Source organism: Ahaetulla prasina, chromosome 1 (genome assembly GCF_028640845.1).
Source record: "Ahaetulla prasina isolate Xishuangbanna chromosome 1, ASM2864084v1, whole genome shotgun sequence".
NCBI lineage: Eukaryota > Metazoa > Chordata > Lepidosauria > Squamata > Colubridae > Ahaetulla > Ahaetulla prasina.
Window position 1 is genome coordinate 44,810,373 of NC_080539.1, and position 23,494 is coordinate 44,833,866.

General features: G+C 38.4%; 1 protein-coding gene across 2 annotated transcripts in view; it reads right to left on the bottom strand.

The window, feature by feature from the left end:
* The window catches only part of PPP1R21 (protein phosphatase 1 regulatory subunit 21), a 28,709-nt gene extending 10,457 nt beyond the window's left edge, over positions 1-18,252 (bottom strand). The window contains exons 1-15 of one of the 2 annotated variants that reach the window (XM_058164985.1): positions 18,118-18,252; positions 16,758-16,826; positions 15,746-15,892; positions 15,477-15,578; positions 13,943-14,107; positions 12,671-12,729; positions 10,597-10,691; positions 10,272-10,324; positions 9,200-9,349; positions 7,207-7,308; positions 7,034-7,122; positions 5,513-5,649; positions 4,736-4,828; positions 4,107-4,234; positions 2,916-3,068 (exon numbers count right to left, since the gene is read on the bottom strand). In XM_058164985.1, coding sequence (XP_058020968.1) covers positions 2,916-3,068; positions 4,107-4,234; positions 4,736-4,828; positions 5,513-5,649; positions 7,034-7,122; positions 7,207-7,308; positions 9,200-9,349; positions 10,272-10,324; positions 10,597-10,691; positions 12,671-12,729; positions 13,943-14,107; positions 15,477-15,578; positions 15,746-15,892; positions 16,758-16,826; positions 18,118-18,177 — 1,602 coding nt within the window. In that variant the 5' untranslated portion in view covers positions 18,178-18,252. The remainder of the gene's footprint in view (positions 1-2,915; positions 3,069-4,106; positions 4,235-4,735; positions 4,829-5,512; positions 5,650-7,033; positions 7,123-7,206; positions 7,309-9,199; positions 9,350-10,271; positions 10,325-10,596; positions 10,692-12,670; positions 12,730-13,942; positions 14,108-15,476; positions 15,579-15,745; positions 15,893-16,757; positions 16,827-18,117) is intronic. The other variant, XM_058164986.1, reaches the window with a different exon arrangement.
* Between the last annotated feature and the right edge of the window lie 5,242 nt (positions 18,253-23,494).

A 23,494-nucleotide genomic window follows, 5' to 3' on the forward strand; every position in this document is an offset into this window, starting at 1 on the left:
GTGTTTTTCATCATCTTTTCCCCTTGTTAACAAAAAAGACTTTCCAGATGCTTTTCCATCCTCTAGGGCAGAGGTCTGTGCCATTATTCTTAGCATTCCAGACAAAAAAGGCAAAGGAAGGCCTTGCTTCTCCTGTATATAAATCGCACTTCAACGCAATGAATTAAATCATGGATGTTATTCTGGACAAATTTTATGCTCAAAAAACGGTATTAAACTTCATGCAGTACAAAGATGGCAAAGACTGCAGGAAATGTTGGGAACAGGGAGGAAATTATGTCTGTATGGGGGGGAAAATGCAATGACAGCTGGCCAAAGTGATAAAAGTCACAGATGAGGAATGTTGTTTTTTTTCAGCTGCTTGCTACTAACAGTCACAAATGAGTGTGTTACTCTTGCCAGTTTTCTCCATCCAGCTAAAAGCAAAACATGAAAACACCGTTCATTAAATTAGTGTTTATAGCAAGTGAGCCTTCTTGTCCCTTGTAGCACTTCACAAGACAAAAACACATGAAAATTCAAGTAGAAATATTTTTAATCAACCCATTTTATCTTCTCCATGAATTTATTATAACTAATTAAAACAGGCTATCAGATACATGATTAGAGGTCTGAATCCTTCCTGGTGCCTATATATTTTGCATGTGTGAAAACTTTTCTTCCCATCAATCTCCCCGTGATATGTTATTTCTGTTTTCCTTATCCTTTTTATCATTATCTTCATATTGTAAACCCATGGGGTGGGACAGTCTTGTTTTAAATGGTCCTATTTAAGCAGCTGAGAATCTTTTTAGCTGAAGTAGTGTACTATGACCAAAGACATATTTTTTTTAAAAAAAAAACTTTTTAAATAAAAAAATGAATATCTGTTTCAGTATCCAGCACATTATATTCTAATAACGGACATAAATTTACCTATTATAAATTTAAGCATAATCCTGAAGTTAATAGTTTTTGTATAGGTACTCATCTATCACTTGGAACAGGGGTCTCCAACCTTGGCAACTTTAAGCCTGGAGGACTTCAGCTCTCAGAATTCTCCCAGGGTATTCTGGGAGTTGAAGTCCTCCAGGCTTAAAGTTGCCAAGATCGGAGACCCCTGACTTGGAAGATAAGTCTTTTCAGCTTTTTGCACTCTACTGTACAACTCTAAAAGCTTGAGGGATACTCCAGAACTTGAAAATATACAAGCAGGTCAGTGGTGGGTTTCAAAATTTTTTACTACAGGTTCTGTGGGTGTGACTTGGTGGGCATGGCATGGTTTGATGGGCGGTGGCTTGGTGGGTGTGGCAGAGGAAGGATACTGTAAAATCTCCATTCCCACCCCGCTCCAGGGGAAGGATACTATAAAATCTCCATTCCCTCCCCAATCCAGGGGAAGGTTACTGCAAAATCCCCATTTCCTCCCAATCAGCTGGGACTTGGGAGGCAGAGAATAGATGGGGGCAGGGCCAGTCAGAATTTTTACTACCGGTTCTCCGAACTACTCAAAATTTCCGCTACCGGTTCTCCAGAACTGGTCAGAACTTGCTGAAACCCACCTCTGAAGCAGGTATAATATGTGAAAGGAAGGTAAATAAATTCACACTGTGCAGGGGAAACCTGTTCATGGGGCTAATATAAATGAACACAGCTATAATTCTAGTTATCTGCAAACAGGAGAAAGCGTCTGAGAATTTTCTCATTATTTTGCAACCATTCATACTAATGTTGTATAGCTGTTAAGAAGGGTTCCACAGAGCTAAGCAGAAATTAGTAGATTGCAAATTTGTGGTTTAGCACCAACTCTGTATGCTACCTAAGAGGGAGAGGAAGAGATTTTGCCACATTACACTAAGCTTCAAAAATTTGGATGAGTTACATGTCCCTGTAGCAGTAAGCCATAAAAATATTCAGGACACAGCACAGTGCCATGTTACTTTCTCCTCCTTCCTGATGTTTGGCACAAGGTTTAGAGAAATCATGTCATGGTAAATGACAAAAATATTCTTAAGATTGTTGGCTACAGCAATTAAACAATGGACATAAACATCAGGTATAAGAAGAGATACTCATGGGCCTTATTGCTAAGATAGACAGTTCATCGCTAAGAAGTCGCTCCTTCTGCTGACAATTAAACATGCAAGGCTTATGCCAAGTGCCTCATTAACTCTCCATGGTTCTACTTAATTTAAATCCTCAAATCCTCAAATTTAAACTTAATGTCAACCGCTCCAGTTTAGATTGCAGAAAACATGATTTCTGTAACAGAATTATCTATGCTTGGAATGCATTACCTGACTCTGTGGTCTCTTCTCATAACCCCAAAAGCTTTATTCAAAATCTATCCACTGTTGACCTCACCACATTCCTAAGAGGACTCTAAGGGGCGTGCATAAGAGCACAAACGTGCCTACCGTTCCTGACCTATTGTTTCTTCCCCTATATATATATATGTTTATACTACCTTGTTTCTCCTCATATATATGTTTATATATTATATAATCTTCTATGTTATGCTTGTATATATTGTTATGACAAAAATAAATAAATAAAAAATAAAATAAAATAAAAATAATTTGTCTCAAATCCCCCTCAGCCCATATGGACATCCCAAATATATTTTCCCCCAAACAGCCATAATTTCTATCCCTCGATTTCCTACTTCTTGGAATTCCTTTCCGTTTCCCTCACAGGCTAACAGCAGGAAGCCTATTACAACTCTCCCGCTCATCCATCAATTTTCAGTCTCTGCAATCTCTGAAATGGCTTCAAACTAGCTAATACACCACTGAGTAACAAAAATGGTTCCATCTCTAACAAAGAACCTCTTCATAAGAGGAAAATATTTCAGTCCCACATGAAAGGATTTTTAAGCCCACCCAAGGAATCCAAGTTGCTGTTGGTGTATCTATTGTATGTGAACAAGCTCAAACCTTCTTCAGAAGTTTTATGTAGGCAGCTGCTTTCTTCTTATACTGAAGCATGCACTCAGCTGAGAGGGGGTTGATAAATGCCATTCCTTCTTTAGGTCCATAACTCAGTGATAGAGTGAAACTATCTAAATTATTGCAGAAGAATGAAGCAATCTAGACATAAAAAAACAAGAAACATGATATACAGCCACAGTTTAACGTAAGTTAAATAATAATCATTTAATAGATTATCATTTCAAAAAAGATGATGGTGGCTAGTCACAAAACACCCAAACCCCAGAAGGCCAATAGGTGAGATGGCCATTGTATGGCCATCAGGCCATTAAAATAATGCTTGCATGGACACAAAAAAACAGCACTGGGTTACCTACCACCATTTTTTATTTTTAAATTTCATAGGGCCTTGAACCTTTTTGCAACATCAACATCCCATTTAATTAAAAAACTGAAACTGGTAATAACAAAAGTGAGAGCTGAAGGCATGCACGTAAAGTAAATTTATAGAAGTTCCAGTCTAGATATACTGAACTTATATTCTACCTGGCTTTATTTTTTTACAGATATACCACATGAATATTATTTCTCAAAAAAATAGCCCTAGTCACAGTATGATACTGTGTTCTAAATATATCTCCAAGATGACTGACAAACTACTTTTTTTAACTTAGTTTTTTTTTTCTTGGTGCCTTCAAGTTAGTGTCGACTCCTGATGACTGTCTGAAAAAGTTACTGCAATTTTCTTGGCAAGATTTTGGAAGTAGATTGCCATTGCCTGTTTTTTAGAGTTCAGAGGAAGTGATTGGCCCATGGTGACCAAGCTGTTTTTGTGCCTAAGGTGAGACTACTACAAAAGGGCCGTGGTAGCTCAGGCTGTAAGAAGCCTGTTATTAGAACACAGCAGCCTGCAATTACTGCAGGTTCAAGCCCAGCCCAAGGTTGACTCAGCCTTCCATCCTTTATAAGGTAGGTAAAATGAGGACCCAGATGGGGGGGCAATAAGTTGACTTTGTAAATATACAAATAGAATGAGACTATTGCCTTATACACTGTAAGCCGCCCTGAGTCTTCGGAGAAGGGCAGGATATAAATGTACATAAATTAAAAAAAAAGGTCTCCTAGTTTCTAAACTGAAGCTTTCACCACTACTGGCTCTCCAGCTAAGTCACTGCTTGAGTTGAAAACAAACTTTACCTTGCCTGTTGCATTAGTTAATGCCACCAGAGAGGATAAGATACAGTCATTGGTGGTGATGAGCTTCTGAGTGGCTATAGGGAGCTCATGTTCCAATGCAGCTTTTTGACTAAAGTGCTTAGAAATATCTAAAATCAAAAGGAATTAGTATGTATTGGTTATGCAGATAAGTCACAGCACCATTACCTGTAAGATTTATATTCCATCTCAAGAGAGTTCACATGGAGATTTACCTTCATTGTATTCCCCTAAAATCCTGCCAACATTCATGACTGAAGGTGAACTGGAAATCTTCAAATTCTCAATCTTATCTGTTATATCACATGAGGTCTCCTTTCCTTTCAATCTCTCATTCTAATCCAATTTGAAAATTTATTTCTCCTTGCTATTTCTAACTTTTACTTTTTTCTACCCAAAAGAGTGTTTTTACAAGAAGATACATCTTACTTCCTGCTCACCATTATGGAGACCAATAGCTCCCATATGTTGCTGCTCAGTAATCTATTTTTTTTAAAAAAAACAAAACAGGCTTTATTGCCAGAAAAAAGAACTCGCAATGTAATTTCTTCCCTCACCACCTCATTTTCTTGAATCAGAGTGAACTACACAGCAAGTTCAAATGGTCTTACCTTTCGTAACTTCATTAAATCCATTAAGAGCTGAAGCAATGCATGTAAACACAGAGTTGAAGTTCGTTCGAACCAGGTGATCTGCTTTTGTGCCTAGATTGCATAAACAGCAGTGTATTGAAATTTGGTGTCAAATACAATATTTTAAAAAGCATGAAATGGGAAGAGAAACACAGATTAGTATTGAGTAAACAAATCAAAACACCTCTTTTGAAATAAACCACAGACTTAACTTGGTTAAACAGTGTAATCAATTAGCCCAAAAGGCAGCAACATCCAATTATAGTTTTTTCTGCTTATTACATTTGTACCAAGTTCAGATTTCCTTTTAAGCAGAATTAAGATGGCACAGAAAAGCCATCTGAAAAATAATATGTGGCATTATATTATAAAATATTCAAATTAATTGCATTTTTTTGTTTTGTTTTGTTAATAATTGTTTTGTTTTGTTAATAATTGTCAGCACACAATAAAATCACTACCATTCAGATTAGCAATTTAAACAAAATTAGAATCGCTCATCTGAGTGAGAACCCAGATTAGTGAAGTTTTAGATCAATCCTATTTTAAATAATTCAAATCATTTCATGGGCTTGATTTCAATTATTTTCCTTCATCTATTACGTGAGTTACTGCAGTGAAAGATACAAATGTATAGGACAGCTTCTTTGGGTCAGTTAAGAGAATGAATTCAGAATCTGTCTTCTTTCTTGAAGAAGTCACATTTCATACATCACACTGAATCTTGACTTGTTGTTGCCCAAAGCCCACACTTACTGGGTAAGGCTAGAAGACTAATGTATGTATGCAGCTTCTCAAAGATTGCCGTCAGCTTCTTCATATCATTTTGCAGGTTCATATTCATGGCTCTTAATGCAGCTGTGCAAAGAGAAGATTCACACTCTTCTTCCAAACTAGGAACATATGAATTTATGTTTTTGAGAGTGAGTATTATGATGGTGCTTTGATACTTTTTTCAAAAAAAAAGTAGAAAAAAAGAACATAAGAAGAGCCTGCTGGGTCAGGCTATAAAACCAATCTAGTCCTGCATTTTGCATTACACAGTGACAATTGCATAGATTTGGATAGCATAAACCCTGAAAGAGTAATAAGTCCTTTCCACTATCACTTTCCAACATAAGCATGCTCCTCCTGAGTAAACAATCATCAAAATCAGTAGTCATTGAAAGCTTGATCCTCCATCAACTTTTTCAGCCTTCATTCAAAACCACCACCCATATTGACTGCCATTATCAAAAGTCTAAGCAGTAATTTTGATGAGATATTTAAAAATCATTTTAATCCCATTGTTATTTTTATAAATAACTCAAGGTGGCAAAGATATCTAATATTCCTTCTTCTTCCAGTTAATTTATTTATCATTAAATCTATTACTAATCATAATTAATTATAAATAAATTTAATTGTGTGATGTGAAATTATTCCCTACTTGAGCCCTGAATCTTTCTGTATTAGATTCAATGAATGATTAAAAATGCTACATTGTCTAAGCCATGAATTATTTTATATAGTTCTATCTTTTTTGTCTTCCCTTTCCCACTTTCATTTAAGCTAAAGAGCCTGAGTTTTATCATCTTTCTTCATACTTCAGTCTCCTAATAATTTTGGTACCTCATTTGTACAGTTTTTTAGCTCAATAATATTGTTTTCAAGATGTGGTGGTAGCAACTATACACAATACTGTAAGGATAGTTTCATCACAGATTGCAAAAGAATAGTAATCAATGGTAACTGTTAAACATAACTGTTTCTTAATAATTCCAAACATGGAATTAGATCTTAGGACTTAGCACAGAATTTGTGACTTATGACGTGTTGGGCTCAGCCTGGTCATCTCCTACAGATCCAAATCATTGATCTGAAATGCAGCAATCCAAAGAAAGCCAGAATGCATTATTGCAGCCTTCACCAACCTGACAGTCTCCAAATGGAACTATGACTACCAGAATTCCCAATCAGTACAGATACCATTACATCTGGAGAAAACAAGTTAATGCTATTTTATTTCTTTTTAAAAATCCAATTTGATATTATAAAGCAACTTTGACGAGGCATGTTCTGACACATTAGATTTTGATGGGTATTCAAGCATCACATTTCCTGCTTAATCTTCCTTATGTCAATTAACCTCACTATAAAGGGAAAGAACACAATCAAGTTTGCTTGTTTTCCTCTTGCCCTTCTCCCCGAACTGGTGGAAAAAAGATCTGAAAAGGGTCTTGTATTCTATGTATCTGCTTTATCTAAATTGCTTAGGGGGGAAAACTCTGATAGTACCTTTTCAACTGATAAGGAAGAATCTTCCTGAGAAAGCAGACATAAGATGTTAAGTAGTCAGAAAAAGTTTTTAATTCCGTAGTTGTTTCCTTGCAAGAAAAAAAAGAAGTTTTAGATATTTAGTACCAAGAAGCTTTAAATAGGGAAGTACAGCAACAGAATAACAATATTACCAGCACTGTGATGGTATCTTCTGTGATACTCTCAAACAAATGCAGAATTCCTTCCTCCAGTGGGCGAATGTAGGATGCATTTTCATGAAGGTACTGTGAGAACTGAATGTAAAGAGATCTATTAGCTGGCACTACTGCAACATTTTAGTTATATTTACCTTCAAGGGTTAAGGTATTTCACTGAGAAAGATTTTGCAGTTGATTTTATTCTGCCACTTGGAACAGGGAGAAAGGAGAAGAAAATAAACTTTTAAAGGTATTAATGTGAACAGCTAATCTGCTCAGAAGGAATTTAAAAATTGAAGTTATTTATACAACGGAGATATTTTAGAAAAGACTTATGTTGAAAGAAAATAATTACAGTCCTTTAAATATTTCAGAGACTCGTCGTTGCCAAATGGTTTAAGGGTTCACAGATTAATTTGGTCAAACTACTGAATGACAGAGTTTAATTTTTCATCAGTTACGCAGCTTCAATAATTCCTAACTACAAATAGGCAACTCCTTCTACACACACCAGTAACTTTTCCTGATACAGAAAAAAAGCTTTGCATAGTTTGATCACTGTTTCATCAAATTCAACACTGTTTCTAGCTGAAGGGAGTTCAGAAGGCAGTTCTCTTTCCCTCTCTATAAACTTTTATTAAGTTCCTTTTAAATAACACTATTCTAAATGAAGCAAGCGCCAAATGTTTCAGTAGGAAAGCGACAAAAAGTCTTGAATATTAATAAATGCCCTTTTCTGGACCTCCATTCACTTTCTGTGCAATCAAATCTTTTATGTAGCATTCCATCAAAAACATTATTCTCAGTTATCCCCCACCAAATTGACTATTTTAGGGCAAATGCTTTCTGTAGTTATATTTATTTTTAATTCACAAGGCCAACAAACTGTCCAAGGACCTCTTAACAGTAAATTTAAAACAAAATAATAAGGGAGATATGCATTTAAAATGACAAGTGCAGGGAAAACTTATAAATAAAATTAAAAAAACAGAAGCCTTAAATCAGAAGATCCTGTACCAAAATATTATTGGAGATTGCCAAAGAAGCCACTTTTAGAAGAAAATCTCAAAAGCCAGGTTTGTGTTGGGGGGCAGGGATGGGTTTGTGTTTGTGTGTGTGTTATCACCACCAAAAAGAAAGCTCTCTTCAATTGCCCCACTCAAAAGAGGGGGGGGGCTCCAGTTATGGTTGCATTGAATAGATAAATTGATAGCTACTATATATCGGGTGAAATGCTCCCGGTTCAGACCAGATCGCCCAATCCAGTAGTGATGGCGGTGGGTGGTTCGGAGAACCGGTAGCAAAAATCCCTGGCCCCCCCCATGCCCAGCTGAGCTATGCAATCATCAGAGGTGGGTTTTTTTTACTTTTAAAAGCATTTTTTCTTCGGCCGAAAAAATGCTTTTAAAAGTTAAAAAAAAGTCTCTGATGATCGTGCGGCTCAGCTGGGATCGTTGGAGCATTTTAAAAGCATTTTTTCTACAACCTCTTCGGCCAAAGAAGTTGTAAAAAATGCTTTTAAAAGGCTCTGATGATCCCAGCTGAGTTGCCTGATCATCAGAGCCATTTAAAAGCATTTTTTACAACCTTTTCGGCTGAAAAGGTTGTAGAAAAAATGCTTTTAAAAGTAAAAAAAAAAGTTGGCCACGCCCACCCAGTCACATTACCCCCACCAAGCCATACCCACAGAACCAGTAGTAACAAATTTTACATTTCACCACTGCTATATATGAACAACTTTTTGAGAATTTAAGCAGAGTTTTCCCTACAATGTGCTGCTTTTTTTTCAGTTGAAGATGCAATATAATCTGGAATTGCCAAATTAGAAATAAAGTTATCCTAACAAGAGATTAGAACAACATATTTCAGCCAATTCTGCATACTGAGGTAAACAGTTCTACTGTACTTGTCAAGCTATAGAATGCTTAGAAGCAGCATGTATCTGTTCATTATATTTAATGGTATAAAATTCCCCCAATAATTGTACCTTCTGATTTAATGGTGAAATGGTATCTGTGGCAGAATCAATGGGGAAAATCTGAATTCGCTGCTCAGTGTAGGTGTGGAAATTAAGGAGAGCTGTCACTAAATCCTGGATAAAGGTCAGAGCTTGACCAGCAAGATCACGAAGTTTCAACTGTAAAAGTATAGAGAATCAAGATGCAACTTTATGAGAGCTTTTATCCAACAGTGCTCCCAACTGAAAAATAGAAAACGCCAGGATGATATTTAAAAGACCAGATATGCAAAAGCTCAGTAGCACATATTGGCATTTCAAATTAGACATGGAGTTAAATGTAAAAGACACACAAACAAAAAGCAGATTATATAAGTGACTTTGCTCTTCCATCCTTCCCTAGCATCCCTTCTGAAGATACTTTCCATGTAAGAGTAGATTGTGTTACATAAGTTTTCGCTGCAAAGGAATGGAGTTGTTCCCAAATGAGGTGGAATGGAAGCTGACAAAAGAGCTTTGGAATTGATTTGAGATTTGTCATACAACACAATACTCAATATCATGTTTGCAAGAGACAGTATTGATTTATTTTTCAATTAAATACAGCATCTCGCTAACCCTTGCTCTCGAAAATATAAGTAGCATAGACCTGATTAATACTTTAAGAGACCATAAGAAAAACCCAAAGATGTAGAGTAGACTGGAAAGTTGAAAAAACTTAACAGACAAGAGTAATATAAATGGACATATCAATGTGATCACCAGAAATTGAGTTCAGCTCAAGAACCTTCTATCTTTTCATGAAAATAAATCAAACCCATAAACTGCAGTTTAAAATGGGAGAACAAATTCTGGCATTAACTGCTCCTGTCCTGCAGCTGTCCTGCTTCCAATCCCTTCATTTCTCATTTAAAAGGAATCAAGCAGAGTTTCCCGTCTCTCTTCTTTTAAAAAAAAAAATTTCTACTATACCAAATATTACTCAGAATCTGAAATCATTTAAACATACTTAATGGGGAATCAGCATCACATATGCACTGATTCACAAAAGCCAAAGAAATGTACATTTCTTAATCTAAGCACCCTTAATTGTATTACTCACTTGCCTGCGTCGATTATGTAATGGCACATTCAGAGCATTATACTGGCTAGTTCCTACAAAATAATCAATTCACAGTATTAGATCAAGTGTATTTCCTCTTATCATCTTTTTAAAACTTTTTGTTAGTTCATAAATCATCCAAAAGTGGATAGTATCTTTACAACCTGCACCAGTAATTATATTTTAAAATGAAAATAATATATATAAATACATGTAGTTAAACATATATTCAGTCAGAATAAGAAAACAATCTCAGCTGTTCAATTTTCTATGATTTTTTTCCTTTATTCAACTGCAAATGCAATCAATTCAATTCAATACCTACTTGTATCATTGAAAGGTACTTTTTCACTTATAATTTGTAAAGCCTCATCCAATCTGCTACTCAGGTCTCTATGAAGATGCTGTAGCTGCTGCTGGCTAGGAGACAAAAATAAAACAACATCAATGTTTTATTTTTTGTTCATTTTCTTAAAAAACTGATAAACAAAACAAAAAAGGATACTCCCAATATTACAATTCATCAAGAAAACAAAACTTTTTATTAATATAGTACTAATTAGTACTATGCTATTAGTATGTCATGGTCCCATCGGAGGCCGGTTTGGAGGAGGAGTTGGAACTGGGATCATCCAACAGGAATGGCACATCTCCCTTGGCATGTTTGGAGAAACCAGGGGCTAAGATGATGCTGTCCCAGGCCTTTGGCACTGGGAAAGGTAGTTGACCAGATGGAGAGCTGCCTGCCCTCACAGAGTCAGAGGAGAATCGGCTGCTGACTGGCAGTGGTGCTGATAGGTAGATCCCCTCTGATGAGGGAACAGCTGCCTCCCCCACTCAATCCAAGGGCATGGAGAGCAGAGCATTGAGAAGGGCTATGAGAAGACTACTCAGGAAGATTGCCCCACCTCTCCTCATAAGGAACACCTGAAGTGGATTGACTTAAGGGGAAGCCATGGGGAGTTAAGTCTTTGCCAGGAACATCTGATTGTTTTGGCTTACACTCCCTCCCCCACCCTCCCAGGCTCTGATTCATGCCTTTCCTTGAGGACTGCCTTCTGCCTTTTGTCTTGTGCCTTGCCCTTCTTGGAGGACTGCTTTTTGCCCTTTGCTTTGCCTTGAGAAATGCCTTTTGCTTTGTACCTTATCTTTGCCCTGAGGGCTGCCATTTGTATTGTGTCTTAATTTTGCCTCCTGGATTAGTTTAGCCAGGTGATCTGGACTTGGAACTCTGGACCTTGCCCTGTAAGCATGCTACTTACACTATGGACTTCCTTTGTAATATATAGGCTGTTGTTTGGGGGACTGAGATGACTGCCTTCAGGGTAGCGTGGGGTGGAGCCTTACCGACCATTGGAAGGCTGTTTGTTGGAACACTTACTGAGAGCAATAAAGGACTTTCTAGAGGCCTACCTTGCCTTGACCGCCTGGGTCATAACATAGTATTACATTATTGATGATAGTCAGCCTCGACTTACAACAGTTCCTTTAGTGACTGTTCAAAGTTACAACAGCACTGAAAAATGTGACTTACACTTTCTCACATTTCCAACTGCTGTAGCATCCCCATGGTCTCATGATCAGATGCTTAGCAACTGACTCACAGTTATGATAGCTGCAGTGTCCCATGGTCATGGGATCACTTTTGCGACCTTCTGACAAGCAAAGTCAATGGGGAAGCCAGATTCATTTAATAACGGTATTGCCATCTTAACTGCAGTGATTCGTTTAACAACTGTTACAACAAATGGGGCAAAACTCACTTAACTGTCTCGCTTAGCAACAGAAATTTTGGGCTCAACTGTGGTTATAAGTTGAAGATTACCTGTATTAGCAGGGCAACAATACAGTGCTACAATATAAATGTTCACATCTCCCTAGCAGTTATTTATTCAAGTACATTACAGCAGTACTTTTCAATCACTTTATATTATTGTAAAACCAAAGTAAGACCTTAAATCAGAGTGATTTTTTGACCAATTTAACTGTTTGTTTTGTTTTGTTTTTATAGAGGTACAAATATTACATCCGGATCTTAATTACAATAACAAAAAAGATTCTACAGTAATTTGAGCACCCACCTGAAAGCAAAAAGCATATTAATTTTTACTAGCTCATACGCTAGTTTATTATTTTTACATACTCTATTTCACAGTAGATTTTTGGTGTGCTTCATGAAGTCAATGTATACACTCACCCACCCCAAAAATCTTATAGGACCAGAAAGCAGTAACAGTAAAAGGCATATATACAAAGTTTTAAAACTAACCCCTATATATAATTAGGTAAGCATTTAAGTTTAATGCTGGTGCTTGATAATCAATAGTACTCATTTAATTAAAAACAACTTTCTCCAAGTAGACATTAATAATATTTAATCTTTAATATCAAAAGCATACCACTCTTCTGTTCGACCTCTGCAGCCCTTGGCTTCTTTCTCTAGGCTTTGAGATTTGATCTAAAAGAAAAGGCAGAAGAAAAATCAGTATGCATTTGCACAATCAATTCTATTCCAAGATCAGAAATTAGCATTCAAGAGCATCGTATACTAAAAAAAATCTAAACTATCAACCAATTTTTTTTTAGGAAACTAGACAACTGAAAATGTTATAGAATGAGAGAAATGAAGGAGCAAAATAGCTGTATGCAAGGATCATCATCTTTTGATCAACCCCATAATCCCTTGCGGGGTGGAGTCTGGGCAACTGAATGGAGCAAGCAGATGCCCTTCCAGTTGCCAAAGCTGTGCTGTATAGTATAGTGTAGTGTAGTGTAGTGTAGTATAGTAGTAGTAATAGTAATAGTAATAGTAATAGTAATAGTAATAGTATAGTTTGCTTTATTGTCATTGCACATGGTACAACAAAATTAAATGCCGTCTTCAGTGTACATTATAATTATAGAAATAAAAACACAAAAATACATCCTTTATATTCTATATAATTGGAATTGAAAACCCAATATTGCACTATACGGTAATATTCAATATGGTTATTGCCCTGGGATAGAAGCTGTTTTTTAGCCTATCCTTGTTTTTATTGACCTGTACCATCTGCCAGATAGTAATAGTTCAAAAAAAGGGTGCCCAGGATGAGATGGATCTTTAAGAATGTTTTGAACTTTCTTAAGGCAGCAAGAGCTATAAAGCTCTTCCAAAGAGGGGAGAGGGTAACCAATGATCCTTTGGGCAATGATCTCGACCCTCTGGAGTGCTGTCCTATCTGCCACTGTGCAGTTGGCAAACCATACACAGATGAAGTAAGTTAAAATACCCTCTATGGTGCAGTGGTAGAAAGCCACCAGCAGTTTTTCATTCAGTTGTTTCTTGAGAAGTCTCAGGTAGTATAATCTCTGCTGGGCCCTTTTGACCAGCGCTGCAATGCAAGAGCCCCAGGTCAGGTCCTCTTTTATGACAACATCCAGAAACTTAAAACTAGCCACTTGCGCCACTCGTTCTCCATTGATAAGCAAGGGCTGGATGTCTGATCTATTCCTTCTATAATCCTCTATAAGCTCCTTGGTCTTATTTGTGTTAAGGACCAAGTATGCAAGGTTCATTCTGGTCTCATCTTAAATTTAAAAGATACAATTCTCAAACTGCCACTGCTTGAAGCATTTAAGCGTCAAAAGAGCAGAGTTCTACAACAGGGAAGTTACAGCTTTAAACTTACTTCTAACTTGGCTTTATCATTTTGCAGCTTTTCTATTGTATCCATGTACTTCCTAGTAAGGCCATCCACCACAGCTTGATGCTGTGCAGTCTCCATCTCTAAAAATTCAAGTCTGCTTCTCAGCTCACCTTCTAAGCGCTTATGTTGCTCATCTGCCTCAAAGAACTGAAATGAGAAGGGCAGAAAAGTTATCACACATAATATTCCATCAATAACTGCCAAGATAGACAAATTGTATAATAATAAATGTTGGAAATGCCATGAAACAGAAGGAATAGTTTAGTATATATGTTACATATATTTTTTAAAAAACGCTTTAAAGTATTGGAAAGAAATATGCAGCATCATTCAGAGAAATTTAGAAATCAAATTTAAAATGAAACCGCAATTGTTCTTACTAGGCATAATTCTAAAACCTATTAAGAGAAATGGTAATTTGCCTATTTAGTATTTCTCATAAGTTATATCTTTCTAAGATGCCCTGCTACTTCTACAGGTAGTTCTCAGTTAACCAGAACAACTGGGCTCAGAATTTCCATTGGTAAGTGACACGGTTGTAAAGTGCAACATCATGTGACCAAGCTGTTTAGCAACAGCAATTCGGGCACTTCTGGTTGGCGTTGTTAAACAAATCCCGCAATATTATTAAGCGCAATGGCATGTGGTCACCATCTGCAGCCTCCTGTCGGCATTTCCATTGATTTTGCTTGTCAGAAGCCAACAGTGAAGGTTGCTAACGATGATCACGTACCCATGAGATGCTGTGATGTCGGAATTGTAAGCTAGCTATCAGTTTGTAACTAGCTTACAAATTGGTACACAATCACACAGATTCTGATCATGTGACTGTGACCATCATAACTGCAAGCCAGTTGCCAGGCACCCAAATCACCATCTCATGACTGCAGGGACATTGCAACGATTGAAATATCAAGGAGTGGTCATAAGTGCCATTCGTTCAGCGCTTTCATAACTAAAATAGGTTCCTGAACAAATGGTTGTTAAGTGAGGATCACCTGTACTGACACAAGCCAACTCATTTCACAGCATGGTTGTAGAATTGAATCAACTGGCTATCTTTGCCTAAACTGTCCTGATGTTATATTCAGGTTTTTGTTCTAACTGCTTTATTTTAAGAATGGAGAAACACTAATCCAGAAGCCTAATCAAGTTTTCAAGATCATTTGTCCAGCTTATGGGTTAAGGTTTTTATTTATGTAATTTATACACAGCCCATCTTGCTGACGTAACTCAATTGAGGTCCTTTTTTTTTTCATCCAAATCCATTTATTTCAGAAAGATGGCCCCCAAAGATGTATTTGCTGGGCCTGGAAAAAATTATTTCTGGCAGCTTACTAAAAGCAACAAGAAGATAAATTTGGAGTTGGCCCCATCTGCAATAACATTACTCAGACCAAGTGAGAGTGACTGGGGAGGGATACAACTTTTTCACTCAACTGTGCCCCACTCTTTCCTTACTAATTTCTGTCAAGAATGTAAGTGTTTGGATGATGTATTAAACAAAGCTTCCTACCTGAATATGTAACCTCTCATTTTCTTCTATCTTTTTTTGAAGATCTTCACCAAAGACGTTTTTCTGTTCTTGACTCAACTGAGATACAGAGTCACCACTTTTCTAATCAAAACAAAACATGCTTGTTTGCTGAAGGCACTTTTCATATCATTACTTCCATGAATTTTTACAATAAAATAATTAGTTAGCTAAGAATTCTAACATGGGAGAATTCCATGTTTGTATTACTACATTTATAGAATATGCTAGAAAACCAGCTTGCTACCTACCTTGTTCTTCTTGCCTTTATATTCATTTAATGCAAGTTCATCTTGAAGGAGCTCTACTCTCTTGGCCAACTGCTGATTTCGAAATGTCAAACTATCCATTTCCTGTTGCAGCTTCCTGAGTGATTGGTCTTTCATTTTCATTTGTTCCTGTATTAAGATCAAATGTTTCATCACACTAAGTTCTAGCATGGATTGATTTTAACAATTCCTTGTCATATCCAAAGTCCTCAAAACACCAAAGAGAATCATTTTATCTAAGATTACTAAAGCTAGTTAAGTGATATATTCATCATTTCTGTATGGAAGTAAAATATCAAAATAATGTTTATTTGATAGATATAAAATATAATTATTGCATTTGAAGGCTGCCTTTCTTTTTTAAAAGCTCAATGTAACTTATATGTCTCCCTAATATCTCCATAACAACAATTCTATGAGGCAGATTGGAATAAAAGAACCTGACTGGCCAAAGGTTATTCCATAAACTCTTCAGTCAAATATGGATTTGAATCTGGGACTTCTTGCTTAAGGCTAATACTACACTACACTGACACTCTTACTACTGATACTTTGCTAGGAATTTTAAAAAATAAACTTTCAAAAGGTTTCATGTATCAATTCAAAACAAACTTCAACAAATGAAAATGATGCTTCTATATGGAAATTTAAGAGAAGATTGTTTTGACTGTTGTCAATTCTGTGATAGACCTTCAAAAAATCAAAATGTGATTTTTGTCCTTCCCAAAGTAAATGACAGCAATTCTCCCACGTGGATTAGCTTTCACTATAAACCCAATTCTGCCACAAGCAGTCCAGTGGTCTTACACAAAAGAAGTGGTGACAGATTTCACAAAGATTAAACTAAAACTCCTGTGATACAATTTATTTTTAAGCTGAAAGAATATTTCACACATTACATATCAGCTAACTCAGAATCATAGTAGACAATGGGCAGCCCTATTGAGAAATGTTCTTTTTAATCAAGCTATTATTCAGTATTTTTAAGCTATACCTTTAGAGCTGCTGAGTTTGCCTGCTCATCCATTACACCCTTTTTCAATACTTGATTTTGAGCTCGAAGCTGCAAAACAGAGAGAGAAATTATTAACTCAGTTATGAAGCAATGTGATCTTTGACATCCTTTAGGAAAATATTAAACACTTTTAGCAAAATACAGGAAAAAAAAAGAAAGAAAGAAAGAAAGAAAGAAAGAAAGAAAGAAAGAAAGAAAGAAAGAAAGAAAGAAAGAAAGAAAGAAAGAAAGAAAGAAAGAAAGAAAGAAAGAAAGAAATTCCAAAACAAATTTAAGCTTTGGAAACTTTAATTAGCAGTATGTTTCACAGCTTAGGTAAAACAGCACTTCTGCACAAACATAATTTGGACCCATAAAACTGTATACCTATAGCTAAAAAAATATTTGAAAATTATCTATATAGTGAATTGAACAGCACTGGGCCAAAGAGGGTCTCAGTAAACAAGCAATGTTGACGTAAAAGGATTCCAACCAGAGTTCTTGAAATATAACCCAAAGAGCAATGATTAATCAATGAGCAAATACATTCTTTTAATATTATTTATTATATTTATAGCCCACCTTTATTTTTTTACAACTTAAGGTGGTTAAAGTATAAAGCTCTTACCTTCTATCCCCCTCCCCCCCAAAAAAATCACCACAAGGTTGGATGGGCTGAGAGAGACTATGACTGGCACAGAATCACCAACCAGCTTTTCAGAGAGGACTAGAATTTACAGTTTCACCACCCTCTGGCCCAGTACCTTAATCACTACACCAAGTGAGCTCACAATATAAGAGACTAGATAAAAATTCTAAATTTAAAAAATTCACATATTAACATTTACATCAGTGTTGTGCCCTCAATAAAATGCTGTATTTCTTTGTCATTTTAACCCAAGTTAATCGTTGGCTCTTTTTGACAATACAGTATTATTGTTTTTCTTTCCCAATTCCCATCATGTGAACAGGTTATTTATTCCATCCCAGCCTTCCCTAAACGGGAATGAAGGTGGGATGATGGAGCTGAGGGCAGAAAGGCTGAAGCAGATATAAAGGAATTCCTCGGGCTAGAATCTTTCACACCAGTTGCTCCCTGTATTGATTTAAACATCAGGGCGTGAAGACATGCAAACGAATTCGGTAAAGAGCTGCGTTTCCTTCCTCCAGTGAAACAAGAGGCAGATGGGAGACAAAAGATATGCCAGCTCAACATTTCAAAGGGAAGGAGAATGGCACCAAGTCTTTCCTGACACCTAGACACGATAGGAGGGGACACATTATGGGGGCTGAAACGACTGGCGGCGGGCCGGCACTTTTCAGGGTCTCGGTACTTAGGGGAGTTGGCACGTGCCAGTACCTTGGAATATTCCTGCGCTAGTTTCTGGTATTTCCCTTGCAGCTCGGTCGCTGCCGCCATGACCGCCCCCGTGTACGAGAAGCCGCTACCCGGAAAGCGCCCCTTCGCCTGCTCCAACTATTGTGGGAGATGTACTTCCGGGTGTGGGCGGAGCTAACGTCAAGCATCGCCCACCCCGACCCCGCCCCGCGCAGCTCGGCTGTCCACCATCTTGAGCAGCGCTTAGCTCGGGAGCCGAGCTGACTTAGCGCGAAGGGGCGGGAACCGAAGATGGCCCCACCCCGTTTTCTCTGGAAAGGAAAACGGCACGACGGATGATGGAAGGCGGGGTGGGGTGAAACGTGCGAACGCGGGCTAGTTGCTCGTTACAATGGCGGTAGAAGGAGGAAGGGTGGGTTTTTTTGGTTTTTTTTAATCTGTTTTGGCCAGTTTCGAGGCGGTTCCCTGCAGTTCAGTTTAGCGCTTTCGTGGCAGCCGCCTTTTGTTTTTTACCCCCCCCCTCCCCCGAACAACAAAAAACGGATTACGTTCTTGTGTGTCTACAGGAGCTTTAATTAAGATAGATGGAAACATTACTTAGATTTTTTTAAAAAAATTGTTAAAAGCCACTCGTTTTAAAATGTATAAGCCTGGGAGACGAATGTAATTAATTAGAATAATGCAATTCATTTATTTTATTTATTTTTATTTATTTATTTTGTCACAACAATATATGTAGGTATCATACAAAAAGATTATATAGTAAATAAACATATATATATATGGGTAAATATAAGGAGGTATAAGCATATATATAGGAAGGAGAAAAGAAAAGAAAAAACAATAGGACAGGAACGGTAGGCATGTTTGTGCGCTTATGCACGCCCCTTATGGTCCTCTTAGGAATGGGGTGAGATCAATAGTAGAAAGTTTTTGGATAAAACTTTTAGGATTATGGGAAGAGACCACAGAGTCAGGGAATTCAGGGAAAGGAAACAGAAGCGTTGCATAGCAATGTGTATTGTGGCTCCCCTGACATCCTAGTTCTAATGCCTGGGTTGGGGGGGGGGGGAATCCGGGTTTTAGTAGCCTTCCAAAAGTACAAGAAGATTGGCACCACCCGAATCTCGGGGGGGGGGGGGCAGAGGCTGTTCCATAGGGAAGCTCCTTTGACAGAGAAGATATAGATATATACTTCTCCCTGCAAGATGGCAATATTTGAGAGAGGGATCTTGAAACATGCCTCCCAAAATCTGGTGAAATCGACAAAAACTGACCACACTGTTTGACGGTTGCACAAGTAAATTGGTGCGGCCCATGTAAGGATGTGAAAGTAAAAACTAGTATCTTAGGTTGAAGCTGAAAATATACAGGAAGCCAGTGCAACTTGTGCAGAGCAGGGGTTCTTGTGTCGGCACACTTTGGAGCACCCATAGTGGTAATACGGTACTGCTGCTTTCTGCCCCAGTTGAAGTCTCTTGAGTGCTCTTCAAGGGCAGCCACAGGTAGAGCATGTTGCAGTAATCCAACTGAGAAATGATTTAAGGCTGGGTCCAAGAATTGACACAACTGACACACAAGGTGAATCTATGCAAAGACTTCCTTAGCTGCGGCTGTGAACTGCTCTTTCAGCAGTGCGTATAAGAGGACCCCAGATTGTACACCAACTCTGTCTAGTGTAGTGCTATCCCATGTAGAGTTAAACCCAAAGTCACTTGGTATTGTCACGGTTGAACTACAACCAGTTATTCCCTGGGCCAGAAGAACTAATGCAGCCAGGGGTGGAAATATAAAGCTGCATATCAGCATATTGATGGCATTTTACCCAATGCTAAGGTATGTCCTTGTCCATATGTTTCATGTAGTTCAGGTCTGTGCAGTGTGTAGAGGGGAAAGGACCACGTTGATAATTAAAAATCATTGCAGGTTGGTATGCCAATCAGTTGTTTGGCCCCTAGCAAATATACATTGCTATGCAACACTGCATTGGAGCAGGTGATGGTGAGATCTGGAGGAGAGACGCTTGGGAGCTCATCCTTAAGGGCAGTGTCTGCAGTGGAATTTATTTATTTCTTTAAAAACCAGTGGGTCACAAATGGCTACTTGATTGGTTACAGTGTATATGTAGGGTTGATATAGATATTAAATATCAAAGGAATATTGTATCAAAATCTGCAGAGAAATAAAAAGATTTTTCAACAGTTTCCTCAGAAACTTCAACCATAATTACATAACTACTACTAGATAAAGTAGAAAAATGTGGGTTAGACAGCATCACCACCAGATGGATTCCTAACTGGCTGACCAACTGCACTTAACGGGTAGTCCACAATGGAACTGCATCTACATGGAGGGAAGTATGCAGTGGAGTAATCCAAGGCTCTGTTTTAGGTCCAGTACCCTTCAACATCTTTATCAATGACTTGCACAAGGGGATAGATGGGGAACTCATCAAATTTGCAGATGACACCAAGCTAGCAGGAATAGCCAACACTCCGGAAGATAGGCTTAAGATACAGAAGGATCTTGACAGACTTGAACATTAGGCGCTATCTAACAAAATGAAATTCAATGGTGAAAAAAGTAAAGTTCTACATTTAGGCAAAAAACCCAAAATGCACAGGTATAGTACATGTGGTACCTTGCTCAATAGCAGTAACTGTGAGGGATCTTGGAGTCCTAGTGGGCAACCATTTAAATATGAGCCAGCATGTTGAAGCAGCTGCCAAAAAAGCCAACACAGTTCTAGGCTACATAAACGGAGGGATAGAATCAAGATCACATGAAGTGTTAATACCACTTTATAATGCCTTGGTAAGGTCACACTTGGAATATTGCATTCAGTCTTGGTCACCACAATGTAAAAAAGATGTGGAGACTCTAGAAAGAGTGCAGAGAAGAGCAACAAAGATGATTAGGGGACTGGAGGCTAGAACATATGAAGAACAGTTGCAGGAACTGTCTAGTCTGACGAAAAGAAGGATTAGGGGTGACATGATAGCAGTGTTCCAATATCTCAGGGGCTGCCACAAAGAAGAGGAAGTCAAGCTATTCTTTAAAGCACCTGAGGGTAGGACAAGAATCAATGGGTGGAAACTAATTAAGGAGAGAAGAAACTTAAAACTAAGGAGAAATTTCCTCACAGTTACAACAATTAATCTGGGGAACAACTTGCCTCCAGAAGTTGTGAATGCTCCAACACTGGAAGTTTTTAAGAAGATGTTGGATAACCATTTGTCTGAAGTGGTGTAGGGTTTCCTGCCTAAGCAGGGGGTTGGACTAGAAGACCTCCAAGGTCCCTTCCAACTCTGTTATTCTATTCTATTCTATTCTACAATGGTTTGTCATCAGAAATAAAAATACGCTATGTGATAATGTAATTATATCTTCTCCATCAGAATTATTGCATCAGCAGAATGTCTCATTGGCATTTTTAGGAGTTTCACCCTCTCTTGTGGGGGGCAAGAAGCAAGAGGATCTTTGTGCAGGACTCTATGAATTCTTGGGCTAGGATTTTACAGCTAAAATTATTCAGATTCATTCTGGTAGGACATCATATGGGTGGGTTCAGAAGACCGATTGGTCTTGTGTTGTTACCGGGGTTCATTTTAACTTGTTGACTCCAAGGAATAGATAGGATGATCTGTCATGTGTGGGTTACATTCCTTTCCTATCTGGCTCCTTCAGAAGCATGAAGTACAATATAAGTAATGAGTAGTTATTATGCGTGTCCACATGAAGGAGCCAGAGGTGCATCCCTTCCTGAAGACATCCCCTATTGTAGTCAATGTAGACAGTTTCCAACTTTTCCCTTTTTAAGGAGGTTTGTTGAAAGAGAACCACAAATAGCACATTGGATGAAGCAAATAGATTCTTTCCAGTTGTAAACCAGGTATGAGAAGAACTGCCTTGGTTGCCCTGCTTGAATGATCCCTTCATTGTGAAATTAAGTTACAATGACTGGACAACACAAGTTATTAGGTGTGGAAAAGAGATTGTCCATATAGCTATTTACTTGTGTGGCACTGCAGAGCTTGTTGTGTTCCCTTTTGCCTTTTAGTATCTATATGATGCCATAGGAAGAGGTTTAGGGTAAGGTCTTTAGGGTAAGATCTTGGAGTCTTAGTGGACAACCATTTAGATATGAGCCAGCAGTGTGCAGCAGCTGCTAAAAAAAGCCAACACAGTTCTGGGCTGCATAAAAAGAGGGATAGAATCAAGATTACGTGAAGTGTTAGTGCCACTTTATAATGCCTTGGTAAGGCCACACTTGGAATGCTGCATTCAGTTTTGGTCACCACGATGTAAAAAAGATGCCGAGACTCTAGAAATAGTGCAGAGAAGAGCAACAAAGATGATTAGTGTTAAGTTCAGGAAGTAACGAGGCTGGAGACCAGGGTAGTGACAACAGCTCTTTAATATAGGGTGAACCCAGCAACTGGCTGGGAGAAAAACCTCTCCTTTTATACAGTTCTACTGGAGGCTTCGTCCAATCAGCAACGTGCTGATTTCCCGCTCAAATATTTAAAGGCACAAACATGAATACATAACACTCCTCCCCTCCCAGAAAACACTTTGCCTCTATTTACATATTTATTTACATGTTATTTTTCGACGTAGTCACGCAAATAACCTGGGCGTCTCCTAGTTCTTTCTGACCTGCGCGGTTCAGTTCTGGGTGGTGTTTTGAGCTGGTCGGAGGGGCTGTTTTCTCCTCCCAGCTCTTTCTCTGAGCCAACGGGCTCCGGATTATTGGCCGACTCTTTTTCTTGGCCATCCGCCTTGGATTATTTTGAAACTGTCCCTGCTGTTTCCCTCGGGAACCTGATGGCGTCGCTGGAACTCTGGGACCTCAGCTAAGTCTTGCGCCTCCCCCGGGTCATTGTCAGCTGTGAATTCAAATTGGTATTGGTCATGATCTGTTTCATTTGGTTCGGTTTGATCAGTTATTCGTTTCCTTATCTGATCTATGTGGCGCCCACACTCGGTTGTCTGGTAGCTCTACCACGTCGATTTTGGGCCGGATATCTTTATTATATGTCCTGCGAACCAACTAGGGCCGTCCCCATAGTTTCGCGGCCACACCCGCTCGCCTATGCTCATTTCCCTTGTCTTTTCTAGTTCCCCCTTGTAACCCTCTGGTGTGTAATGGGGATTCAAACGGTCAAGTGGGCATCGGAGTTTCCGTCCCATTAGTAATTCGGCTGGGCTTTTCCCGGTGGCCGTGCTTGGGGTTCTGTGCTGGACGGCTAGGAAAAAGTCTATCTTTGTTTGCCAGTCACCTGGCTTGAGCCTGGACAATGCCTCCTTAGCGCTCCGGACGGAACGCTCTGCAAGGCCATTCGACGCAGGGTGGAAAGGCGCAGAGGGCATGTCGGATGCCTCCTCTGCCAGGTAT